The 25,109-nt window shown below is 40.1% G+C and overlaps 1 protein-coding gene across 1 annotated transcript; it reads right to left on the bottom strand.

The window, feature by feature from the left end:
* Positions 1–501: 501 nt before the first annotated feature.
* vps39 (VPS39 subunit of HOPS complex) lies at positions 502–24,992 on the bottom strand. The gene is made up of 24 exons (XM_070842518.1): positions 24,406–24,992; positions 24,105–24,170; positions 23,942–24,006; positions 23,453–23,495; positions 23,210–23,304; positions 21,653–21,751; positions 21,459–21,551; positions 20,496–20,679; positions 18,278–18,398; positions 17,801–17,921; positions 17,374–17,503; positions 16,594–16,736; positions 16,243–16,383; positions 14,954–15,095; positions 13,760–13,846; positions 12,043–12,116; positions 11,608–11,824; positions 10,192–10,320; positions 9,799–9,901; positions 9,450–9,495; positions 8,302–8,451; positions 5,176–5,310; positions 3,556–3,647; positions 502–2,806 (listed from the first exon to the last, which is right to left on the bottom strand). Exons 1-24 carry the CDS (start codon positions 24,476–24,478, stop codon positions 2,725–2,727), a joined length of 2,631 nt encoding a protein of 876 aa, XP_070698619.1. The 5' UTR covers positions 24,479–24,992; the 3' UTR covers positions 502–2,724.
* Positions 24,993–25,109: the final 117 nt, after the last annotated feature.

Raw genomic sequence — 25,109 nt, 5'->3', positions numbered from 1 at the left:
GACTATCAGGTGTATTTTGTTTCTGACAGTGTGAATAGTATTTTTAAACGAGCTCGTGTCTTTATGGAAGTCCATTAGTGCCACAACAGTAACACCAAAAATCTATGAAGTAGAAATAATAAAAATACAAACCAAATACAGATTATGCAATATATTTGACTCACCATGTCAAAACTATGAAATAAGAGGTAATAAATAAGATATGTGAAAATATATTATAAAAAATGTTTATTTGTAATTATTCATAACTTTTAACTGTAACTTTGACATTTTGAACATTCATAATTTTGCTCTTTGACTTTTGATTCTCATAATTTTGACTTTGCAGTTTTAACTTTATTTATTCACTTTTTTTTTGCTCCTGGCATTAAATGTTCTTCTGTACGTTGGAACAAATATCTTTTAGAAATATCTACATGTACATAGGAATCACATTTACATGAAGTAAATCCAAATGTAAGCAAAAATAAGATGCTAACACCCAGCAAACTGAAACAAACATGAGTGGAAATGCTTGTTTATTACTGATAAAAGACAGACAGACAGACAGATTGCCCCTCAGAGTCAAATAACTTTGTAATTAACACTCCCAGTCTTTATACATAGTGGTAGAAATGTAAAGCACTAAAAAAAAAAAACAGTCTTAGCAGAGAATGTGTGCAAACCGTTCAGAGCAGAAGAGGTGGAGTTTAAAGGAGCAGGAGATGCAGACAAAGCTACAACTTGTGGGAAAGTTAACTTAAAAAAAAGTAGCAGGAACTATTCAGACTAAGACTTAGTGGTTATAAAGACGAGTTTGACTTTGACTGTCCAGAGTGTCACTGAGCAACGACACCGCGGACAAACTCAGTAAAAAAAAAATAAACATACATTCACTGCTTGTGTTTCATTTCCAATAATGAGTCCTGCTTCTTGAATGAGCTCCCAGACGGACAGTGAACACACATATCATAACAATATTGCTATTAAAATGCATCAATCCTTCCACGTCAATCATTTTACTTCCAGTTCTGATCGCGCTGATGTGTGATTTGACAATAAACAACCAGGACAACCATCCAGTTTTAAAGTGCTGTACTTCTGTGATCTGTTTTGGAGCGACACTATGGACCTTTTGAAATAAAAATAACAATCTTCCAGCTGAATCCTGTTCAAATTGCATTTATAAGCGATAAAATGCACTCTCGCTCAAGTCAACACATTCAGGGGTTTTGCTGCTACAGCTTTTTTTGGTCTGGTACGACCAGTCGATTATGGTGGCTAGTGTTCTTTAATAATAGCAAACTTAATGACTCATCTCCATTTCTGCTACTGTAACGCTCATTGTCACCAGCAATTAATATTACATTTATTTTCCAGAAATGTTAAATAAAACAGCCATTCACAATTTCTCAGAGCCCGTGCAGTCTTCAATCTTCTTGCTTTATCGAATCAACAGTCCAAAACCCAAAGATGTTCAATTTACTGTCACATGACAAAGAAAAATCATCACATTTGAGAAGCTACAACCAGTGAATTTTAGCTTTATTAGCTTGAAAAGTGACTCAAATGATTAATTGATAATCAAAATAGCTGCAGATTCATTTTCTAATTGATTCATCGACTTGCCATTGCAGCTCTAAAACATCATTCAGCATCAACGGGGAAATTAACTTAAATTCTTTATGATTATTCTGTCATTTCTGCTCAAAAGTAACAAAGTCTCACTTTAAATTAAAGTTCTTCATAAACCTTTAATGTCTGGGAAACAAAAACAAAGCAAAAGAAGACAGATGAGAGCTTAAAAAAATGCACTGAAGTGAGAATGATGTCTGGTAACAATCATCCACAAACTGTAAAGACATTAAATGAGGAAAAGAATATAAAGATGAATAATATGAGTTGGAGAAGCTGCCTCAAATGTTTAAATAAAAACACAAAAACACCAAACGCACTGTAAGACGAATGCTGTTTTACTTAGTCAGTACCGGCACATGCTAACAAAAAGTCCTGACAGACATCTGACTTCACTGTAAGTACAATCTTTAGAGTCACAAAAGGCATTTAACTGTTCTCCTGCAGAGTGTATGTGGCAAATCAAGCAGCGTTTGAGGCCAACACAGTGTTAGAGGAGGGATGGGAGACAGTGAGAGGCAGGAAGAGAGAGGGGGGGGAAAAAAAGAAAAGAAAACTGACAACCAAGGCTTGTAATCATCTCCTGGTGAGAAGGAGCACTAACTTCTGTTGTTACAACTCTACAGCTCCGTACCTCTTCCTCTGGGCGTCTGTCAATAGCGCCCATTTTCTTCCGTGGCGGCGTGTAGGGCAGTGACTCCCTTCTAGCGTTACAGTGACACATGCTTTTCAAATGTCAGAGTCTACCTCCCTCTCTGTCTTTATTTCTCCCCTCCTGTCGAGCGACCCCGGACATTCCTCCTGTTACTTCATGCACACAGAGAAAGAAAGTCGCAGCCTTTGCTTTCAGAGGGAGGCCTTGTTCTGCTCAGCTGTTAGAGCATGACAACAACGGCGCCCGAGGTTAACTCAGGTTAAGAAATGTCTGCACTTCGTGGTTCTGCAACGTGCTTTGGATACAAGCATCCGATTCTGCAGCCTGGCAATTACCCCGAGCGTTTCCGACCTTCTGATGCATCTCTAGTTCAAAGACGTCCGAGCATTGAAGTCCGCAGAGAGGGAGGGGAGGGGGGTTGTTCATTAGTTAACAGTCGCTGTCAGGTGGAGCCGTTACTGCTCAGTGGGACACACGGTGCGGTCTTTGCAGCAGAAGTAATGCACCACCACGCCGTTGGGATACCTGGCAAATGCACTGAAAGGGAGAGATAAACAAAGTGTTTGTTTTACTGATGGCGGGATTATTACTGCACCACAGCTGGTAAACAGGTGTTTGATTTGAAAAAAAAGAGAGAAAAGAGTTATTGAAAATCTGGTAGTATTATCAAGTTAATTGATAATAACACTGCAACTGCAGAGACACAATAAATCTAATGAAAAGAGATAAAATGGACGATCCTGTTAGTTTATACTGACTGTGTCATAATACCCCAATTAAAAAAATTCAGTCCACTTTTTCACGATTTAAAGCAACATTATGCATTAAGAACTATTATTCTCTGCGGCTTGGCGTCTCTCTACTGTCGCAGTGACAACGTCTTGTTGTAAAAACAAATTGTGTCTCTTTTTCCTCCGTCAACGTCCTCTTCGGTCACTGTGATCTCCGTACTGAGAAGACCGAGTGTGATGGTGTGTGACGAAGTGTCGTAAAGCGTTATGCGTTTCTCCAAAGAGATCGTATTCACAGCAGCGTACAATCAACCTGATTTTCAAAGTAGCTAATTTAAGGTAAAATAGGAGCAAAATGTTGCTTTAAGATTCACAGGCTTATTTGTCATATACTTTGTCACATATAATATTATTAATTAGAATAAGAGTAAAAAGTTGGATGTGTAAAAAGGATGAGAGAAAAGATAGATAAGACAAAGATAAAATCTCAAAGATAAAACAAAATATGAATAAAACAAGAAAAACAACAAAAACAAATCCTACACAGAGTGTTACCTGTTTCCGATTTTCTTCTTGCAGACTCTGCAGGTCTTTTCCTCTGTGATGACACATTTAACCTGCTGGTGGAAGATGCGCTCCTCCTGCACCTGAAAACAGAAAACATGTCAGCTGAGCAGAGACAGACACAGTAAATCATCTGTGGCAGAGTTACCTGTGTGCTACATTACAAGGTAAAAAACCTTCATCTCTGACCCCAAAACCCTCAAACATTCAATAATGTATCATGGCAGACTGAGGACAAAATATCATGGAACAGACTCCAGCTTCACCTAAATTATTTCTGTGTGATCACTTTGTTTCTGATCACCTGCTGATCCAAAACTCTGTAAAGGCTTAGAGAGTCTGTAAAGGCTTAGAGATGATTACAGGACCAACAAAAGATGATGCCACACACACATTATGTTTATTCTTGGGACTTTCCTCCGATATTTACATTTTTCTTGTGAGATCCTGTATACTTTCACCTCTTCACGCCTCTGAAAGATCCAAAGTCATCCCAAAGAAAGTCATCCTAAAAATGTGTTGCTTTTAAAATACATTGTTAAGAAAGAAGCCGACATGCTCTGGGCAGACGGGACCAAAGTGACATTTGCAGCTACGTTCAGATGCTGTTGAATGTGCTGCAGCTGAGTAGCTCCTCAGCTCTCTGACATCAGCGGTGCACTTTTCTCAGGTGAATATTTGGTCGCTCGCTCAACAAGCTAAGGTGCAGAACAACATGTGTTCAAATGTGAGAGTCAGATTTTGATTGTTGTTGGCTCAGTGTGACCCGCCACTGACGTTAGTGCAAGTTACTCCTGAAACACGTACTAACTTACTACTGACAGGCTCTGATTTTTTGTTTTTTGTCTCAAAAGGAGAACAGAGGACGAGTGATTTACAGAACAGGTATGTACTGTGTGCTGTAGCAGACATAAAAGGGCAATTTAAGTTCACTTGGACTTTAATCAAATGGAACAATCTGACAAGGAAAAATCAATCATCAATTGAACATGCAGCCTGTGACCAGGGGCAGTAAACAGACACGGCCTTGTATTAAAAGGTCACAAGAGGCTGGTTAACTGCTTCACCCTCCTTCTGTTGATGAGTGTCTGAACTATTGTGTAAAGATTTAATGTGTGCAGGTAGAACCACCACTGTAAATCGTGTGACATTCAGCACATTTAACAAAACACAGTATGTACAAGACACATGTTCTAACTCTAAAGTCTAAATGTATCTACTTCAGCGACAGACACTTGAGGCTTGACACTTGACCAGGTTCTTCAACTTCTTCGCTAAAAGTTAATACCTGAAAAATTGTCTTTCAAGCTGAGGATTTTGGTTTAAGCTCCACATGCACTCATCTACCTCCTCGAAAATGAAGTGAACGCCTCTCAGATAAAGACAGGCTGACCCCTGCTCTCTATAGACATACTATTTCTCTGTGGGGATCAATACAGCACATTATCTTCCTAAGACAGATTACAGAGGCCCAGATTTCTTGTCAGGACGCAGTCTTTGACTTCACCCAACCATCAGTCATGTCAAAGTCCAAACAAATCAGATGTTACAACTGAAGTTTTGATCTAATTTACACGAGGGCCGAATGTGAACAAATTCTCCAGGACTCACCCGGAGGAACTCGGCCTGCAGCAGACTCTTCAGCACTTGGTTGCAGCGTTTCCTCTGCGCCTTCTCCTCCAGGACGCTCTCCAGGAAGACCCGGATCTCTCGGATCTGGGTGTTTGCCGGGAGCAGATTGATGGCCTGGATAAACAAAAAACATGGCTCGTTAAACAGTGCTGACCGAGCGGACGTTATCAGCTATTAGGAAACTATTTCATTAGGAGAGGGAACTTTGTTGACTGGACGGAGGAAACGTCTCTCTTCAGAAGCAAATTACACTTATTCTAAAAGTATGTTTATTTAATTAGCATCTTCTGTAGCAGCGGTAGTAATCTCATTGTTATGGTGAAGCAATTGCTGAACTGAATACAGAAACGGGGAACAGTGATTAAGACTTCTAACTGAGTCATTTCAACGTTCATTAGTAACAATATGAAATCAAATGACTCCCTCTAATTTGCTGTGGCTCACGTTAGACTGCTGTTACATGACATCCCCTACATTAGCATTAGCATCTTCTCTTACCTTTAGAAATCAAAATACCACGCCTGTTTGCTTCTGTGTTTTTCCTCACGGAGACTAATCGTCTTGTTGTACTCTTTTTTCAAGTCAACTTTATTGTCTGTTCCAGGTAAAAACAGAAATTTTCCTTTTGTCACGGCTATAAAAACAACTAAACCGACTAAATTAAATTTCTACAAAAGGCCTAATTACACTCAGACAGCTTGAGTGTTTTCTACAGCACAACGGCCGACAAGCAGAGCTGGGATACAATTCAGCTTAAATAACAACAACAACAATCAAATAAACATCTTATTAAGCTACTTGAAACACAAACTCTAGCAATATGCAGTTTGTGTAATAGACTGAATAGTATTCATTATGGTTAGATTTTTTTTGTAATACAACATGGCCCATCGGAGAGCTGGCCCACTTTGCAACCACCTGCAGGTATTTGTTCTCATTTTTGACACCACATCAATGTCTTTACCACACCGTAATAAAAAAAATCTGTTAGCCTTCAGTCAATTTTTGTGGCTGCAGCAACCGCGTTCGTTCATTATCCAGCTAATCTCAGCAGAGTCACCAATTAACCGAACCTGCCTGTCATCGGACTGTGGCAGGAGGCCAGAGTACCCACAGAGACTCCACACAGAAAGGCCCCAAACCAGCCGGCTGGCAGGTTCGAACACGGGATGGCATGTTGGTGTGAGGCTACAGTGCTAAGCACCAAACCACCGTGCTGCACAGGATGCAGGTTTGTCACTGGAAGGCTGCACGTTCGTCCATTTGAATGAAAATATGTCTTGAGCCTGAGCTTCGACATACCGGGAGGTCCCGTTTACACCTAACTACTTGTAAACTAACCCATGCTACTAAGTTTTGAAACAAGATTTATGCTAAAATGATCAGCTGACAGAAAATGAATCACTTTTTTGATAATCAATAGGTCATTTATAAAGCATACATGTGAGCATACGCTGATTTTTCCTGTTTATGTTTTAAACATTGGACTGTCAATCAATCAGACAAACCATCGGTATGAAGATGTGACCCTCGGCTCTATATAGACTAGGTGACACATTTCTTATTTGAAAGACTAACTGATACAGAAAATAATCTTACGTTGAAGCTCTAGATGACAAATTGTTCATAAAGAGCTGACAAAATTTGCCAAACAAAGATACAAAAAACAAAAAAAAACAGATTCTTGTTGGAAGTATTGCCTGAAGTTTTGTTCAGTCTCCTCTTGTCTGGTCGCCCTTATGCTCTCTTGGTGAGGAGGAGTCTGGGAGCGAGGCCATGGGAAATGAAAGCAGGATGCCATGAAAGTCAACGAGGGAGCGCAGGGAGGCAGAAGTGGCACAGAAAGACAAGACAGAGAGCTTCTGGCTGCAGCATCTAAAGCCCAACATTCATATAAACCTGCAGTGTTCCCCTTGAGAGACTCTTAATTTGACATGTCTGTGGCTCCACACGGATCAGCGGTGCCTTTCACACACTATCACATCCAACTTTAATTCACAGATAACAGCGCAGTCTGTTATGGAGCATTTTACAGGAGCAATATAACTCAGAAGAGATGAACTTGCGGGTTTTTGGTATTAAAATATTTACAGTGACATGGTGGAGGCGTTTCAAAGACTCTGCTTCTGTTCCTTTGTGATAAGATAAGGAAAAAAGAATTTACAATTTACTGAGTGGCTGTTTTCTCCTCAAAGCGAACTGTGTGGAAGGATTTTTTCCAGCTGGATTGTATAGAGACGCAGTGAACCAAATAGCTTTCTTCAAGAGATCCCCTTTTTGATAGACAGCAGCCAGTGGTTTGCAACATTAAGATCTGACATGCAAAATAGGTCATGAGCTGGTGTTGATCAGAACAGCGTTTATTCAATTAACTCTTTGCTATTTTGGTTCTGGGTTCAGGTAGACGAAATGGAGTAAATATATATGAATGGAACTTCATCAAAGATATTCACTTTGCAACGCAGATGCCTCTCGAAGGAGATCAGCACCCGGGTGGAAATCTTTTTTTGGCTCGTTGGATCTTTTCTATCACAAAGGCAGCAGCTTGATTACCCCCGACAGCGCAAACCCCTCTCATCTCCTTCTGAGAACAAACTAAACCAAATCTTCAAAACGAGTTGTGCCGAGTTCATCGCTGCTCTAATTTCACACCAAATGCCAAACGTCTAATTTTGCGCGAGTGCATGTCAATAAATATAGAGGAGACAGAATAACAGTTAATCGTGTTATTCAATTGCATTTGAATCCAGCCCAAACAAGCCAACTCCTATCAGCTTCACTTTCACTGCCACATTTTGGTGAATTAGCAATGATTACTAAATTTGTTTGATGGCAAAGAGCCAACTTATCACAGTAAAGGCCTGGGTTGAATTAGAAACTAATTCTTGCTCTCTGGTTTTATAAGTGGTTTAAAGTTGATGAGTAAAGTTGAATCAATGCATGTGTCAGAGGTCCTGACAGCTTAACACTGACATGGTCTTAATGCAGTAAACAAATGTTAGACTCCAAGGAGATAAAAATAAAATTATGTCAGTATAACTAGACTGTGGTTTGATGTTCAGCCACCCTGATGAGGAATGGAGAGCTGCTCGGTTGTTTATTTACCTTGGTGGTGTTGAGCTTGCTGTGGTGGAGCTCCAGGACATGCAGGGCCGCCTGGAGGTTGGCCTGAGGCTCCGATGGCTCCATCTTGATGGGCCCCAGGCAGTGGACATCAGGAGGTGACAGGTACATCCGCAGCAAAGACAGATAAACCTAAAGGGAAGACATACAACTGTTAATACTTAACTTAGTCCACATTTTATCTGAATCACAATCTTCTTTATATCACTTGAGCAGAAATTTGTCATGGAGACACATTTGACTGCAAAATGTCAGTTTTAGTGAAATAAAATGTTAAATGAGAGAAATTAGACAAGCAATTGATTAGAAATGTGATTAGTAATGTGAAAAAAGTATCACAGAAGTTAGAGTAACCTACGTCACTAAAAACATCAAACATTTTGGGAAATACACTTTTTACAAAGTGTAAAAACATTATAGACTGAGAAAACATGACGTTGCAACGTGTTAATTATTGAACTTTAGCTATGCAGGTAGGTGGATTGTGTTACCTCCGGGCAAAGCTACCTGTTTGCCCCGTTTCCAGTCTTTATGCTAAGCTAAGCTAACCGGCTGCTGAGTATAGCTCCATTAAAAATGTTCACATATGAGAGTGATTCATCTCTCAGCAAGAAAGTGACGGTAAAAGTGAAAGTGAAAGTCTCTTTTGTAAAAAGTTCATTATAGATTGATTTTAAACTATTTGTCATTGTATCAGCCTATAATAATGGGCTTAATATAAAAGCAGGCATTACACACACACATCCAGTATTTACACATTTTCCTTTACAGGAAGAATAATGATTCATTCATTTTCAGCACTTAAATGGTGGTCTCAGTCAAAAACATAACAGACAATATCAGCTGTCGTTTCTGAGATACTACAGATATTTTTATAGGACTGACAACATGCCTGTCACTGGGTGGTTGAGCCATAAATAATCCATTATATTTGTATAGCGATTTCTGCAGACAAAAGGCACTTAACTGAAAGCACCAGAGCGTACAAAATAAAATAAGTGGCCATACTAAAAGACAAACACACCAGAGCTACAATAAAAACAAGAGGATACAACAAACAACGAAATCAAAGAGGACAAGGCAAATGGAACAAAGCATATCAAAATGAAATAACATTAAAAGCCACTTACGTCTTTATTCCCTTCCAACTGACTGTTGTAATGCCGATGACAGTATCTGAAGAGCAAACAGAGAAAACAATGAGCAAAGACAAAAAGGTCTAATTGACCTTCTTTGTTTAGCAGAACAAGCTGGCACAAACCAATTCACTACATTTAGCAATGTCTCTTTTACAGTCCAACATTAAACTAACCAATCCAAAATGTATTGTACCCATTACGACGTAAAAATAGGGCCCAGGTTTATCAATGTTGGAATTCTCCTTTAACTGCTGCTGGATTTGCCGAACATTTGGCAGGTGGTTGGTGCTAATTTTCCACCCAGTTATGCAGGATTCTGTGGTGTTTACAGAGTACTTACTCCTCAGCCATGCGGGTGTCTTTCAGGATGTGCACATAGATGAAGAGCGCCTGCTCGTGTTTACCCATCCGACCCAGAAGCAGAGCTCGTTCCTCCAGCAGGCCTTGGAGATGGAAAACAAGGTCAAAGGGCCAAGTCTCACCCTTCGGCTTATACATATATAACTTTGCTCAAACTTTTCTCTGTAACTGAGAACATATGGACATGACGTTGTGGAAAATACTTTACAGATTATATATATTTATAATCTGTGGTTTACTTTTACTTCCAACAGATTTCTGAGATGTATCAAAAACCATTAACTTCCTTCCATCACTAAAGTGCAAATACTTAAGACTTTATTTTTACATTATCACAAAAGGATCATGAAGTTATGTTAAACCCAGGTCTTACCATCAAAGGGAAAGTCACTGATGAGTCTAGCTGGTTCATAGCTGGTAGAAATATCCAGGAAAGACAGAAGCTTGTTCCTGAACTCTCCCAGATCGCCTTCCTCCTTCCCCGCAGCAACAGCTAGAACTCCTACAACAGCACAGAGGTTTTAATGATAAGAGTCTAGAGCTGCAAAGCTTGGTCCACTGATTGATGAGTGTATCAACGGAACGTTAATTTGCAACAATTGTGATCATGAACTAATATTTCTAATAATATTTCTCATTTTTTAAGCACAAAATACAAAAAATTCCACCTTGTCAAATAGTGAACATTTGCTGCTTTTTCTTAATCTTCTGTGACAGTAAATTGAATTTCTTTGGGTTTCGGACTGTTGGTCAGACATAACAAACCGTTTCAAGGCATCACCTTTGACGCTAAAACATATAAAAATGTAAATAATAAAAATATGTATAGATATCTGTATGGACTTAAAAGGTACCCTGTGGAGTTTTTAACCACTAGTAGGTTTGGGTAAGAAACACTGAATGTAAACAGAACATTTAATTTTTTCTTATTACAAGAAATCTGCAGAAGAAAACTCAACAGGAAGTAAACTGGTTAACAGTTTACAGTTTTATATAAATCATTTATAATTTTAAAATATAATGTTAACTGTACGGCTGCTGTTTAAACAGACTTCAATATTTACGAAGTCAGGATGCTGTCATGTTGAACAATGTCCTACTTCATTGTTGAGAATCCCAGTATCTTAATATCACTGGCTGTGTACTGCAATATGCTTCATAATGCGATGTGAAGCAATAACCTGCCTCAAGGACAGATTTATTTATTTTATTAGCTGCTTTTATTAGTTTATTTCTCTGACAGAGTGCACATTAATGAGCATCCCTGAAAATGTAGCCGTGTCGGCTGAGAGGTTCATTTCAATACACGGTCCCCGGATGTCCATTAAAAGGCACAAACAGAGAGAGATGGATGGACTTCATAATGAGTCCTGACACGGGCTTTATATGCAAAGAAATGAGAGACTATCTGGATGAGTAACAAAGGCAAACTGAAGCCATATGCAGTTATGTAATAACAAGAAAATCCTACAATAAATTAGAATTATGTTCTTGTGGCATCAAATGTATTCTCAAAAATGGTGGGAGGCTTTTAAGAAGATATTAAAGCCCTGAAGTTTATATTGCCCTGCAGCTCTGACACGAGAAGCTTCCATTGAAAAAGTAAAGTATCACTTTACTTCACAGCTTTGACTGAAGTATCTGTATCTCATAAAAATCTGTAATCTGAAAATTAAAAAATAAGCCCTTAATTTCTTGTTGAAAAGTCCTAATCATTTACAGTAAGAATGAGTTACTCCACAGACACTTAGCATGCATTCAGTATGTGCACGTTTTCTCTCACTTGTACCTTCTGGCAGTGAGTTGAGGTACTGTTTCATGAGGCTTTGAACCCTCTCAAGGTAGAGCTGGATCAGCACGTTGTGAAACTCCGGGCCTTTATCGTCCCACACGTAAATGATGTGCTCCAAATACGGGATGGCGAGCTCCTTAAAGCCCTCCTTCAGGAAGTTCAGCACCTTGTCCCTGGGCAAAGTCTCCACCTCCGTCAGGTCCTCTGTGAAGATCTGGACAGTTACAGAGACTTTTAAACCTCCTTTATGGTGACTGGACATGAATTATAGTTAGAGAAGGAAGGTTTTTTCTGCTCTTTGTCCTGATTGTCATTGTGGTAAGAGAGTTTATGTGAAATATAAAGGTACAACAAAAAGACTGAGCTTCCGTCAACAACCAATCGGCAATAAATACAAAAAGGTAGGACATTTTGTGTAAATCTGTGTCTCACCTTCAGGCCATCCTCCGGACAGATCTTCAACACCCAGGGAGAAAACTCAATGATTATCCCCAAATTCTCCAACCCTGCATGTGGGGGATTACAACACATGAGCATCAAACATCCCAGAGTGAAATAAGTCAGGATGGACACACAGCACATGAGCAGTTTGAGAAATGTTCCTTTCAAGGAATGCACGACCACAAACAACTGATTATAACAATGATTTAGAGTTATTGGCGTAGACGGCAACATAGCAGCAAACTTTGATCAAGGTATAGAAAAAATCCATATCCTGCAACTGCAATAGTTATTGCAGAACAGGTTAGGATATGTGAATAGAAAAGAAGCCCAATGCAGAGGAGCTGCAACAATTCATCAAATAGACAATCAACAGAAAAGGAACTGGCAGCTATTTTTTTTTTTAGTGTCTGCATCATTTTTCAGCACAGTGGTGCAGTGGTTCGCACTGTTGTCTCACAGCAGGAAGGTTCTGGGTTTGAATCTGTTGGCCGGCAGGTTTGTGGTTTGAGCCTTGAACCTTTCTGTTTGGGAGTTTGCATTTTCTCCCCATGCTTGCGTGGGTTTTCTGGGGGTACTACGGCTTCCTTAGGGATAAGTGGTATAGGCAATGGATGGATAGACTGTTAGTGAGCCAAAGTCATTTGGGAATGTTATCTTGGATTCTGTGAGATTGTGACAGACACCTTTAACGTATTTTTCAGAACACACAATCAGCAGATTGATTAATAACGAAAGAATTTTGTTCGTTGCAGCTCTGCAAAGCAGTGTTGCGTATAGCATTGTGGCAGATCTACTAATAAGGTGTCATTTGTTTATAGTTGGTAGAAAACAGCAGAATTGTGCCATTTACATTATCTAAAAATGATCAAGATGATCATTTTAGTCACTGCATCATTGCCGTTTACTGCCCACCACAAGGCATTGCTACTATCAATAAATAAAATGCATTGTTCATGAAGTTGACCACATTTTGAGAAACTGGATATTATGGACGGGTATTAGTGCTTGGCATGAGAAAAATAATGAATTTTTAGAATGAAGCAAAACTTTGAGAATGAAGTCGACATGTCCAGTATTTCAACGTCATTCTTTAGATTTTGACTTTGAAAAGTGAAAGGCTGATAAGAAGAATCATAAAACAAATCACCCTGAACATACTGCAGCCAAGAAAAACCCTACACTTGAAGAAATCCTCTTTGTGACAAAATGTAATGCTTTTTAGGAAAATGATTATAATGATTAATGGCCACTAAGTAAATAAACTGTTATTTAAAAAGGCTTCTAATCATCTCCATCATGAGCTACAAGAGACACTGTAATTACCAAATCATTGTACCACAGTGTCACTATCAATTTGACACGGATACATTAAACAAACACACACAGAGCCATTAACTGGACAGTAAATGCGTGAGCATGCTTGACATCCCTGGTGCACAGATTTAAACGACTGACAGAGTTACACAGTAATACTGACACATATGGTACAAAAACCTCTCACAGTGTAGGTGCCAGACATGTGAAAGACTGCAGGCCATGACAAGCAGAATTTATATTTCATATAACTTCCATAATCAATCAGGGTGAAAGTTTTCTCTGAGGCTTTCCCAAACCCCAACCCCCCCACAAATTTAACAAATCTAGCAAAGATGACAACTTTGACACTGTAAGCTGAAACAGGCTGGAGTTGGCCATTCATTCTTACCCAGCCTTTGGAGGTACTGCACTGTTCGCTCGTGGCCCTTCAGGGGAGAGTTGGCCTTGGTGGACTGGTCCAGCAGCACCTGCAGAGCTGCGAGAGGGCAAACAGGGTGAGGGGAAAGCGAAGGGAGGTGAGCGAGAGAACCAAATGTGAGATTAGCCTGAGCGATGTGTCATCTACTCTGGTGTGCACAGCATTACATAATTCCTCTGTCAACAGAAACTGGATGAAGCACATGTGGTGTAAACTGGTGGACGGGAACAGCTGGTTTGAGTTGGCACAGAAGGGGAGGCAGACTTGAGCAGCGTGACATCACAAGCACAAACTGCAGCAGGACGATTAAAACCAGCCGCACTCACGGAGAGCTCAGCCCAGAATCTGCCGTAGAATAATGCCAGAAAATAAATGACACTGAGACGACTCTGATCTACGAGGATGACGAGTTGACCACATACAGGAAACCTCCTCTGAGATAAAATGCATAGCCTGACGGAGCTGATCCACCCTGCGCGCAGAACACGGCTTTGTTACAAGCACATAACTGGTACCTATTGACTTAACACAATGGAACGATTCAGCCTACAGTGGCTCTTGTGTTTGAATTGGGAGGTGATGAGGACACTGCTGACAAAGGTGGATGCAGGTCTGGCATCAAGTGATCCATCATTAAAACACTAAACCCCAAATTTAACATGTAATTTGAAAGTGAAATTGGAAACAGATGTTTCATTGTGCTTTATTGTGATGTATTCAGTTGTCATGCTGAGGACTGCGCTAGCTAAACCACACGCTGACAAACTAAACTGAACTATGATATCAGTCATTATCCATTTGATTGACTTGTCTGTCAGCAGCCTGATGAGTAATTTCACACTTCAAAAACATGTTTCACATTGGAAATTTCACTGGAAAGTGATTCTCCACATGGAATTTTCCTTTGTAAAGTAGAATATAAATGTAGGTCTAACTCTGACACTCTAGCACTATACTTCACAAGATATATTTACATAGAAAATGTTTCAAATCCCAGATGGCTCATCAGTACAAAATGTTTAAAAATGGTTATGTGTATGAGTGTATAGTAATAGACAATCATTTACTAAGACTTAAATGTTTATCAGAAGTGAGGATTTAAAACACTGTGATATGTTCGTCAGGTTTGCAGCATGGATGGTGGACCAGTGGGCAGACCCTTACCTTTCTGGTGCAGGCCCTTCTTCTCATAGAGAATAATGAGCTCACTGTACTTGTGGGCCTTCTTCAGGACATACTCGCTCTCCTCGATGTGGCAGTGGTTGTTTTCCAGGCGAAGGAGAGGGGACACCAGGGCCACGTTGGTCTAATTGTGGTGAGGATAAGAGCAGATTACGAAACATGAACACCACTCATTTACAAACTTTACTTCCTTCTCCCCTTCAGGGCTCAGGTTGTGTTTCATCAACAGACTACAGGCCAGGTGATTTCACTGATTAGTTCTTCCTCTCTGTTTCACAGAGTGTTTATCATTTAAAAAAAATCTGGAGCAGATGTTTGGCCGTCATTGTCTTAGTGGATCTACACTCCTGGGTCATCCCTCCAGTGTGAAATGGGTCTGCCTTTGGAGTTCCTTTGATTAAATTGTGCTTATGGTACCTTCAAAGGGAAGCACCTGGTGGCATTTTTCCTGGCTGCCCAAACCACATGAACTAAATGTAGAGGAGTGGAAAAAAGACTCTGAAGTGCAACTAGACTGCTTAGCCAAACCGTCCTGGAGAGAAACTTACTTTGGCTGCTTATATCTGTGATCTCACTCCAACACAAGTTGAGCTTAAATGCACAGATTGCCTGGTAAGTCAAATGTTTTGCTTTGCTGTCCTGGCATCTACTTACCTGATTTAACAACAGCCCCACATTACTGCACTCACCAACGCCAATTTTATCTATGACTCAGTTTTTGTTACTTTAAAGTAAATAAACTATCGAGGTGCCTAACACAGAACCCATTTACCTACGTGTGAGGTAATGCTAAGTGCCTCATGGCTGCCAAGTTCTCTGAGTGTTTGTAATAACTTCCTTGGGACATCATACTCTTTTCCTGTAAGTGGACGGTGAAGACCTCCGAGCTCGCAAGAGCCGACATAGCTTTTATCATGAAACTAAAATATCTGGATCAGGGTCACTGACAATTGCAGGTTGGTTGTCAGTCAAAAAGTATGACATAATTCAAGATTGGTATGAAGGAAAAGAGAAAGAAACAGATTGTGTTTCTAATAAAATGTGTTTCATTAAAAAATTAAAAAATCCACTGTATGAAAAAAAAGTGAGGCAAATGATGGCATAAAATAAAAACAACAGTGGACCTTTTAGGTGTTTGGTTGACTAAAGACAACAGAGAGTACGCTGCATATTCTGCAAGACACTGGATTATCAATATCAATTGATCAAAATGTCTCCACTTGTTAAATCACAACACGCATGAAAAAAAACACCGAAAATAGGGCCCTTACGTGCAGGTAACATTTCAGCAGGGTGGTATCAATGATCTGCAGGAGTTTTTTGCGGCTTTTAATAGTCGGTGTGCCCTCCATGAGTGGAGAAGTTGTAAAGGGGTCGGAGTCATTCAGCTGTTTCACAAGGTGGCTCCGTTTCTGTGAGCAGAAATAAAAAAAGACCCATATTAATGTTACTTAATAGATTTTATTATCATTAAATCCTTGAACTGTGGCCGAATTAAGAGTCTCATTTAAACCGTAAAACTTTGTCTGACAAAATGTATTATTCCATGCGTTTTTCTAATTTTCTCTGTGTTGTAAGGACGTCATACACATGCACACACACACACACACACTCTCACACACCTGGGTGAGGTAATCAATGAGAGCGAGATGAGCCTTCTCCAGCTCTGCCCCGGACAGAGTAGGCAGAGGGTTGGGATAGTGCAGCTGTTTGCGGTAGTCTGACGGGAGCAGGTCTGGGTACAGCCCAATCACATGGGTGGGATCTGCAGAGCACAGGAAGGGAAACTTGTCACACTTTATTCCATTCATGATTAGTTTAGTTTGTTTATTAGCCTTTGATTAAAAGGAAATGTGACTTGAGGACAGACTTTATAAAACAAATGGTAAAAAAATTACCACAAAATATACTGCAACAAACACATCTTTAGTAACCACACATGAAATCAAGAGCTCATTAGAGAAAGGAAAAGTCTGTCATCATTATAAAGATGTATATCATTAATAAAGATGTGACTTCAATACATGTGAAAATAATATTTCCATCATTATATACAATAAGCAGTAGATGTCTAATGATGTCAAGGGAAGAGAAATCTAAAAAAATAGGCAAAATAAATGTGAGGAAATTATGACCATTTAATTAGGCTACAATACACAAGCTAACCATGGGAGTAAAACAAATGTATAACACAGTTGGGCGCATCCAATTACCTCATCAAAGTTGACAGCAGTACAAAATATTTATTTCAAAATAAATGTCTGAGCTGTAGGGACTTACTGTGGATTCCTATGTAGTGATTAGCAGCCATGTGTTTCAGGTTAAAACAAATAAATATTACAACACGTATAATTTGGTCCTAGTCTGACTCAGGTGTTCACTGGCAGGGAGTAAAGCCTTACCTGTGCCGAGTTTGGCGAACACCTGCATGGATTCGTCAAATCTCTTCTGGCAAAACAGATTGAAGGCAAAGAGATTCTGAATGTGACGAATCTGCTGCTTCTTATCACCATCTGAATCATCCTTCATCTTCTGGCAAAAAGAAAAATAAGAAAAGCAACAAAGAAAAAAAAAAATCCATCATGTCTCAGCAAAATATCTACAATGTATTCATCAGAGTGCAAGCTTATATGTAAAAACATGAAAGGACTTTTTTTATTCTTGGGAATGCCCCAGGACAGATAGATTAGTGATAGGCTGACCATAACACACCGCCGCTAATCAAGATATGTGGCTTTAATGTTGCATCTTCTGAGCTTAAGCACAAATTGAATCTTGAAGAATCAAATAACAAGATTTAATAGTGAAGCGAGGGTGCCTGCTGCTCACCGCCAGCTGAAGAGCCAGCTCAAACTGCTTGTCCTGAAGAAGCTGCCGGATCTGGCTGGCTATTGACACGGGCACCAGGCGCCACACAAAGTGGTTGCTGGCAACGTACACAATATTTGGCCTGTGGAAGATAAAAAGAGAAAACAAGATTAGAGAGAATAGGTTGGCAGTGAAGTGTTTTCCTTGTAAGGACGACCTGACATAATCAGCATGATTATCGCAAGAAATAGAAACCAGGAGAACTGATGACTGAGTCAAATCATGCACCATTCATTATCAAATCTGTAACTTTAAGCAGAAGTTTTTTTCCACAGAAGCCTTTTTACCGCAAAATATAAAAAACTAAATATACAGATATAAAAATACTGTAGTATTCATTTTTTGCATTCTAAAAGATTTTACATTTTCGCAAAATTCAAAAAATGTGATTATTATGACATAATGAGACATCGAAACTTCACAGGAGGACTGCCTCACCCTGCTGAGGTGATGAAGCGAGGTCTCTGCAGCTCCACACTCTGCACCAGCAGCCTCGGCTCGAAGGTCCGGATCTCCACGTACCGAGGGAGAACAGCTATGATGTACGGAGGCTGGTGCTCTGAGAACATGTGGAAAGAGACAGCAAACGAATCTGAACTCCTGCAAGTGGGTTTGTCACATCAAGATATTACATATCTGCAAGACATCAATTATGTGTGGACTTGGATACAGTAGTTTTTTAAGTTAATACATGGGTCTGACAAAATGAACGGTAAAACAATAAGACAAAGGTCCTAAGCTGTAAAAGTTATGTTGCACTTTTACCTCGTCTAATTGACCACTTATTTTCTCCGGTCAATCATTCAGTATATAACATGTCAGAAACTGCCTAGTGTAATTTCCCAAAACAGTATTTAATTTACAATTACAGGAAAACAGAGCAGTAAATCCACACACAGTGAGAGTTTTGATGTGTAATTTCCCAAAACAGTATTTAATTTACAATTACAGGAAAACAGAGCAGTAAATCCACACACAGTGAGAGTTTTGATGTCCACCCCACCTAAACTGTGTGTCTTGAGATCAGGTGCCTCAGTTATCATTATGGAGTGAAGACCTCAAGGTTAATGTGGCAGGAAATCCAGCCAGGGACAGCAATCTACACAGGCCTGAGGCTGAACTCTGGATACTACACCCTCGGGGCAGAGCCCAGGCCCTCTGCTCCAGCCATCAAAGGTTAGGACAGTCAGTTAGATGCATTTTAAACTGACCAGCACTCATCCTCTGCTAATGCACACCAAAGCCACAACGTTGGCTCTATCAAAACAAGGAAATTGCAAACAGTTTGAAATGACAGCTCGAAGGCTTCATTTCCCCTCCATATTGCTCCTTTCTACATTTCAATAAGAACAGAAAGAGGAGCTCGTGAGAACTCGTCTTCATCACCTCTGTCACAAACCTCATTAGTAACCCAGACCTGTGGTGTCTGAGTCACGGGATAAAAAAAAAAAAAAGCTGATGTTTCCTCGTCTGACATGTGGAAAACAGCAGCACAGCTCAGACAGAGTGAAAAGAAAGATTTCCACATGGGGAAGGAAAGCATGAGGAAGAGAAAAGAACAGACAGACAGCAGCTAGATGATAACTAACAAGTGAACTGGCAGTATTTAGGCCAAATGCTTCATCGTGTGTTTGATATCCAGCCTTTGTTATGTGAACAAACCTGCTCGATTGGCGTGACAAGAACAAAATAAACTGTACTGTGACGGGAACAGGCATAGTCAACAAAAAACACTCTCTCTCAAACAGGGAAGTCAAATAGCAAAATTACTGAACACTTTATACAGATGCAGTAAATCTGCATTAGATTTAATAGTTTACTATCAACGGACAGAAACTGAAACTTCCATCTATGGAAAGAGGAAGGAGATTAAACTCAGATTATGCTCACACTTGTGCTGAAAGTTAAATTTAGAGTTAGAGGTGTGATATTTTAGACGCTGGCCAGGTTTAATAATTTGTATGTGAAACAAAAGCCAGTGACCTAGAAAAAGGCACGTTTTACAGCATCCACATAATTGTGGCCTCCACAGCAGCTTCTCTTCAATCCTGATGTGCCAGAATGCTGAAAAACTTGTTTCTTCTTGTGCTGCTTCCTTGTTTCATCCTTTGAGGTTTTTTCTCTCCCCAGTGCAGAAGGGTTGGACGAAATCTTTAATGTAAGATGATAATGTCCTTGGCAAAATCAATAGTTGCTTGATTTTGAGATTACATAAGCACTAAAGAAAATTAATGTTTGTTGGATTATTAGATTGTGCTAAAGATGGATACATTCAGTTTGTGTAACACTGTGAATGTTTTGAAGGATTTACGGTTATAAAAAAAAGCACATAACAATTAGGCTGATTTTGTTTTTCCCCCACCGGGTGAAACTGACTGCCAGTGGTGACACATTTGGCAAAAACACCGTCTGTGTTATCTGGAAGACAAACCCACACAGAGCTGGAGGAGGATTTTTGGCTCTTGTTACTCAGCACGTGCATGTCCTTTTGACTTTACTGTCAGTTCCTGTGGATATTAAATACAAGTTTGCTCTAGCAAAGACATCAGGGATAGAAACAGCGACTTGGACTGTGTATGTAGTAGCTTGAACAGCACGGATGAAAATGGACGAGCTAAAATGCAAATGAGTCTTTTTTGTTGATCCTCTTTCTTACCCATTGCTATAGGGATGTCTGTCCAGTTCAGGGCACACTTCTGAGTGCAAACGCCCTCCTCATTTAGCACTACAGTGAGGTCATCCTGGCCAACAGCCACCTTCCCATCAGCCAGTGGGGCAACCAGAGGCTCCAACTGTTTCCCGGTGGGGAAGAGCTCCTTGATGGAGCCACGGCCATCCATCTGGTTGACAGGAGAGATAGTACCAGAAGATACAGAACATATTAGTAACATCTTACAAACTTCATCTGTAAGGGCCACTACAACGTGCTTTAAACAAACAGACTGTTGGACTAGCAATAACGCTGCCTAACATTAGTTGACAATAAGAATAACAGGAGTAAGAAATACGAAGGAAGAAGCCTAAAATAAACACAAAATTCAAGGACACTTAGAGGAACTAATTATACAACAGCCTGTTTCTGAACTTTTCAGAAGTGGTATAAAAATATAATCTTAAAGGGATACCACTTCCAAAGTCTATGTAACATTCTCTGTCGACTTGAGAGGGACCTAAAGACAATTGTAGTTTGCCTCTTCACAGAGATTCAAGCAAGAGTCACAAGAGTCCCGCTCAGTCCACGACGCTGCACATGAACCACAGAAGACTGAGGCTTATGCTGTGTTTTTAGCAGTGTTTTGAAGAGATGTGACAGAGCATACAGACGAACAGTGGAGAAGTCAGTTATGCTGCTGGGGTTTAAGTGGTTTCTGTGGATGATTCAGTACTTGGCTGAAAAACTGTTACAACTGGACTCCAGTTTAACTTTTGTGAATCCAAATCTCTCTTCTCCTTCAAGGAACACACATTAAACCTTTTACAGCTTTCCTACAAGACTGCAAGGGATGTGTTTTCATATTCAAGAGATAGATTATAGGTGGAGTGTCACTTTAAGTCGCAGCTACAGATCAGTAAAGCTGAGTGTATAAAGCTTGGCGTTGTCCTTTCCTGTAGCACATACCCGAATGAGGTAATAGTCTCGTTTGAAACCAACACATATGGAGTTTTCACACCAAGCCATGGACTTTGGAATATCTGGAGCTCCAAAGTCCCCCTGACAGACAAAAAGAAAACATTAGGATGTCTCAATGTGTCAAAGGAATTGGAAGAAAACTGCACTGCAGTGAGTCACATGTTAAATATATTTTATTTCACCTGCAGCTCGTGAAACTCTCTGTCCTTCCAGTAATAAAGCTGGAGCTTCTTTTTCACTGCAACACACATTCTCAGCCTTTCCTCTCCTGAGCTGGTTTGCTAAGGACAAAAGAGACAAAATATACAGTTCATGACCTAAAATCAAGGAAACTATGAGTATAACACAGAAATGTGGAAACAAGAGGAATAAATCATTGTTATGACTGTGTTGGACCGTGTCGTAAAATTGTACAGGAAACATTCCAGTTCCTTATTGTTTTAGCTTATTCACTGGAAATTGTGTGTGTCTTAGATTCAGTGGTGGGTAGAATACAGAAAATGTATACTCAAATAAAATACAATCACTGCCATAAAAATGACTCAAGTAAAAGTGAAAATTACCATTTGAGCAAGGAAGGAAGGAAAAAAAAGTATGTGGTTAATAAATACTGACAAAAAAAGATTACTTTCCATTTTAGTATTTTTAGGTTGTGCGAAATAATGAAGACGCAGCATTTGTTGATAAAACTGTGTAGCCAGATGCGACCAGATGTGGACGGGGATAGAGACTGCCTCGTTTTGGGTTTTGCTCCTACTTCAGCGCATCGTGGTCAAAAACAGGTGGGCCAACTTTTTCTTTCTGTCACCTTGGCATCTAGGTGTTCCTCAATCCCCACATTTGGTGGAGACTAGTTGTAGTTGTAGGTATAAACGATAAAATATCATAGTATAAATGATGAAAGTAAATTACTGGCACAAAAACACAATTGAGTAAAGAATAGAAGTGCAGTTTAAAAAAAAGGAACATGATAAGTACCACCTTCTTAGAAAAGAGGATGTGTGTTGTGTCATGTGCTGTACTTGTAACTTGTTCCTACCTACCACTGCTTACATTACTGCTGGACATCTCCACAAATGTACAGTTGTGTTTTCCCATCTTTAAGGCAGCCACAATTTTCATTCATTTCAATACAGTAAAAACTAGAAAACAGAGACTTGACAAATGCTTGAGCTTGGTGATCCATGACAATGAACACAGGATTACTTTTTATCCTTGTCAAGGATATGTTGGCACACTCTGAAATGGGGGGCTGATTTAATAAGCATAAATTGATCTGGTGTTTTTCATGTGCTGGTGGGAAAGCAATACATTTGACAGGCAATGCAAATAGCATATAGGGTTGTAATTACCCTCCTATTTTTACTTACTGCACTGAAATGTATTTGTTAATTAACAAGTTGTAAATTCAAATGGCCGAAAGACAATGGTGAGCTCAGGCAAATAGTCAACAGTAATTATACTGTACATGACATTGTACATTGGTCTAGATGTATAAAACCACTGTTAATACACTCAAAGCCTAATTTGGTGGTCAAAATTCACTGGTCATGAAACAGCTTCGCATTAAGATACTGACTGTTCTGCATGATTGCAGATTGAAGAAGAAATTGTTCTCACTTGAAAGATGTAGAGCGCAATATGACTGCATAAATATGATAGCAGTGCTGTGAAGTAAAAATACTGCTGGAATGATGCCTGAAATCCTAAACTGCAACCACAAGGGGACTGTAACTGACCTGCAGGTCACAGGCGAAGAGTGTGGCTCCTTTGGCTTTGGACACCACAGTGATCTGCTGGAAGGTCAGGAGGTCATGGACGTGGATGTTGTTCTCTGCAGGAAAAAAAAAACAAATGAAATGAGAATGAATATCAAAAAAATGCAGATTTTAACAATAAACAGATGAGATCTAAACAGAATGGTCTTTTAAATTGAAAATTAATTTGATCTATTTATTTATTTATTTGGGAGAGAAACTTACCAAGAAGACTGACCAGAATTTTGTACTGTGAGACAACATAAAGCTGTAGAGAGAGTAAGAAACCCAGTCAAAAGGAGGTTTGAACCAAATGAATCCAAGATCATCCTGGCATCTCATAAATGTCATTCATGTATGTAATTCATGTGTTCCCTAGGTTGGTCTGTGTCATTCCAATCATATCAATTATGATTGGTATGCTATGGTGGCATATGGATGGGTATTGAGGTGTGTAGGATTTCCAGATTAATTCCAAAAGAGGGACTTGGCCATTGGGAATTGAGAGCAAAAATCAGAGTGAGATAAATCTTACATATCCTGTCAGGCAGTCACAACTCAGTACAACAGAATGTGAGGTAGTCCTAAAAATATGGAAGTATTAGAGTTGTGACTTCCCTCACCAGGCTTCAAATACTTCTCCCCCACAGAATTTCTGATTTATGGAGAAATGAGTCTGCGGTTATGCTAATCTAACCCAGAGGTCTCATCTACCTGCTGAATCTTCTTTGAGAAGTTCTTATTGGATTTCTCCAATGTCACTTCAAACTGGTTTGTGCCTGAGTGGAAGCAAGACATCAAAACAGTAAGTTGAGATGGTCTACAAATAAACAAGGAATCAGTTGCATCTCCCATCTCCCCCTTTGGCTCTTCCTACCTGCATCTTTCTTTATTCTGTAGAGAAGCAGGTGCCCTGGCTTTGTTCCCACAAGCAGCCAGTCCTCTGTGGGAAGGACAAACACAAGAATCAGGGTCTGATGGTTCAAAGGATGCTGTCAGTCATTTCAGGCACGTTGTGCTGCCAAACACACGCATTTCAGTCAAACTCATTCATGTCTGAGGTGACGCAATTCATCACTTCTACCTGAGACTGCAGCTCAGTAAACGCCCAGAGGGACCACTTCAATGTCAAAGACTTACAGAGTGACTGCGGGATAGACAAAGTGTCAACAACTCACCCCAGGCCGCAAAACAGTCTATCTGAAGAGGAAGCTTCTCCAAAATAGGCACTGGTTCATACGCGTCGTGCATCTTGAAGTAATGTTTCTGATTGAATTACAGACCGCTCTGATGGATCAATCCCACACGGAGTTGACGCCCGCCGGGATAACAGCTGACTGGCTGACCGTCCGCCGAGAAGCCTGTCAGGGTGGCACCCCTTTACGTGTCGCCATCAACCGACTGAGCGGTTCTGTGTGTCGACAGGTAATGAGGATCTTCACGGGCTCTGGTGAACTGGTACACCGCAGACTTCTGTAATGCTATGCAGTTTGGCTTGCTAGCCAGCTACCTCTCCGACCAAAACAACAGCTGATCGTTAGCCTAGCTAGCTTAGAAGTTAGCAAGCTACGGCTAACTGCTCCTAAACATTGTTCCCTCTTTCTCCATTTCGGCCGAAACCCGAACAAAGACAAGTCGGTTAGTTTGTCGATAAACACAGACGCAACCTTTAGCTCACTTAATGTAAGCAGGAAACGCTGTGTTGGCTACAGAGGTTAGTTTTCATTAGCCAGATTAGCTTCTTGTTACTTCCTCAGTTGTGTTGACGACGGCTGCGCGAGGGAATGTCGTTTGACAGGCACGTGACAGAAGTCAGCGCACTCACGAGGAACGCATTAAAGGTGCAGTCACTCAATTTGGTGCTTTACGATTTTAGCGAGGC

This window comes from Pempheris klunzingeri, chromosome 13 (genome assembly GCF_042242105.1).
Source record: "Pempheris klunzingeri isolate RE-2024b chromosome 13, fPemKlu1.hap1, whole genome shotgun sequence".
In the NCBI taxonomy this organism is placed as follows: Eukaryota; Metazoa; Chordata; class Actinopteri; order Acropomatiformes; family Pempheridae; genus Pempheris; species Pempheris klunzingeri.
This window is presented reverse-complemented; position numbering and strand designations above follow the sequence as displayed.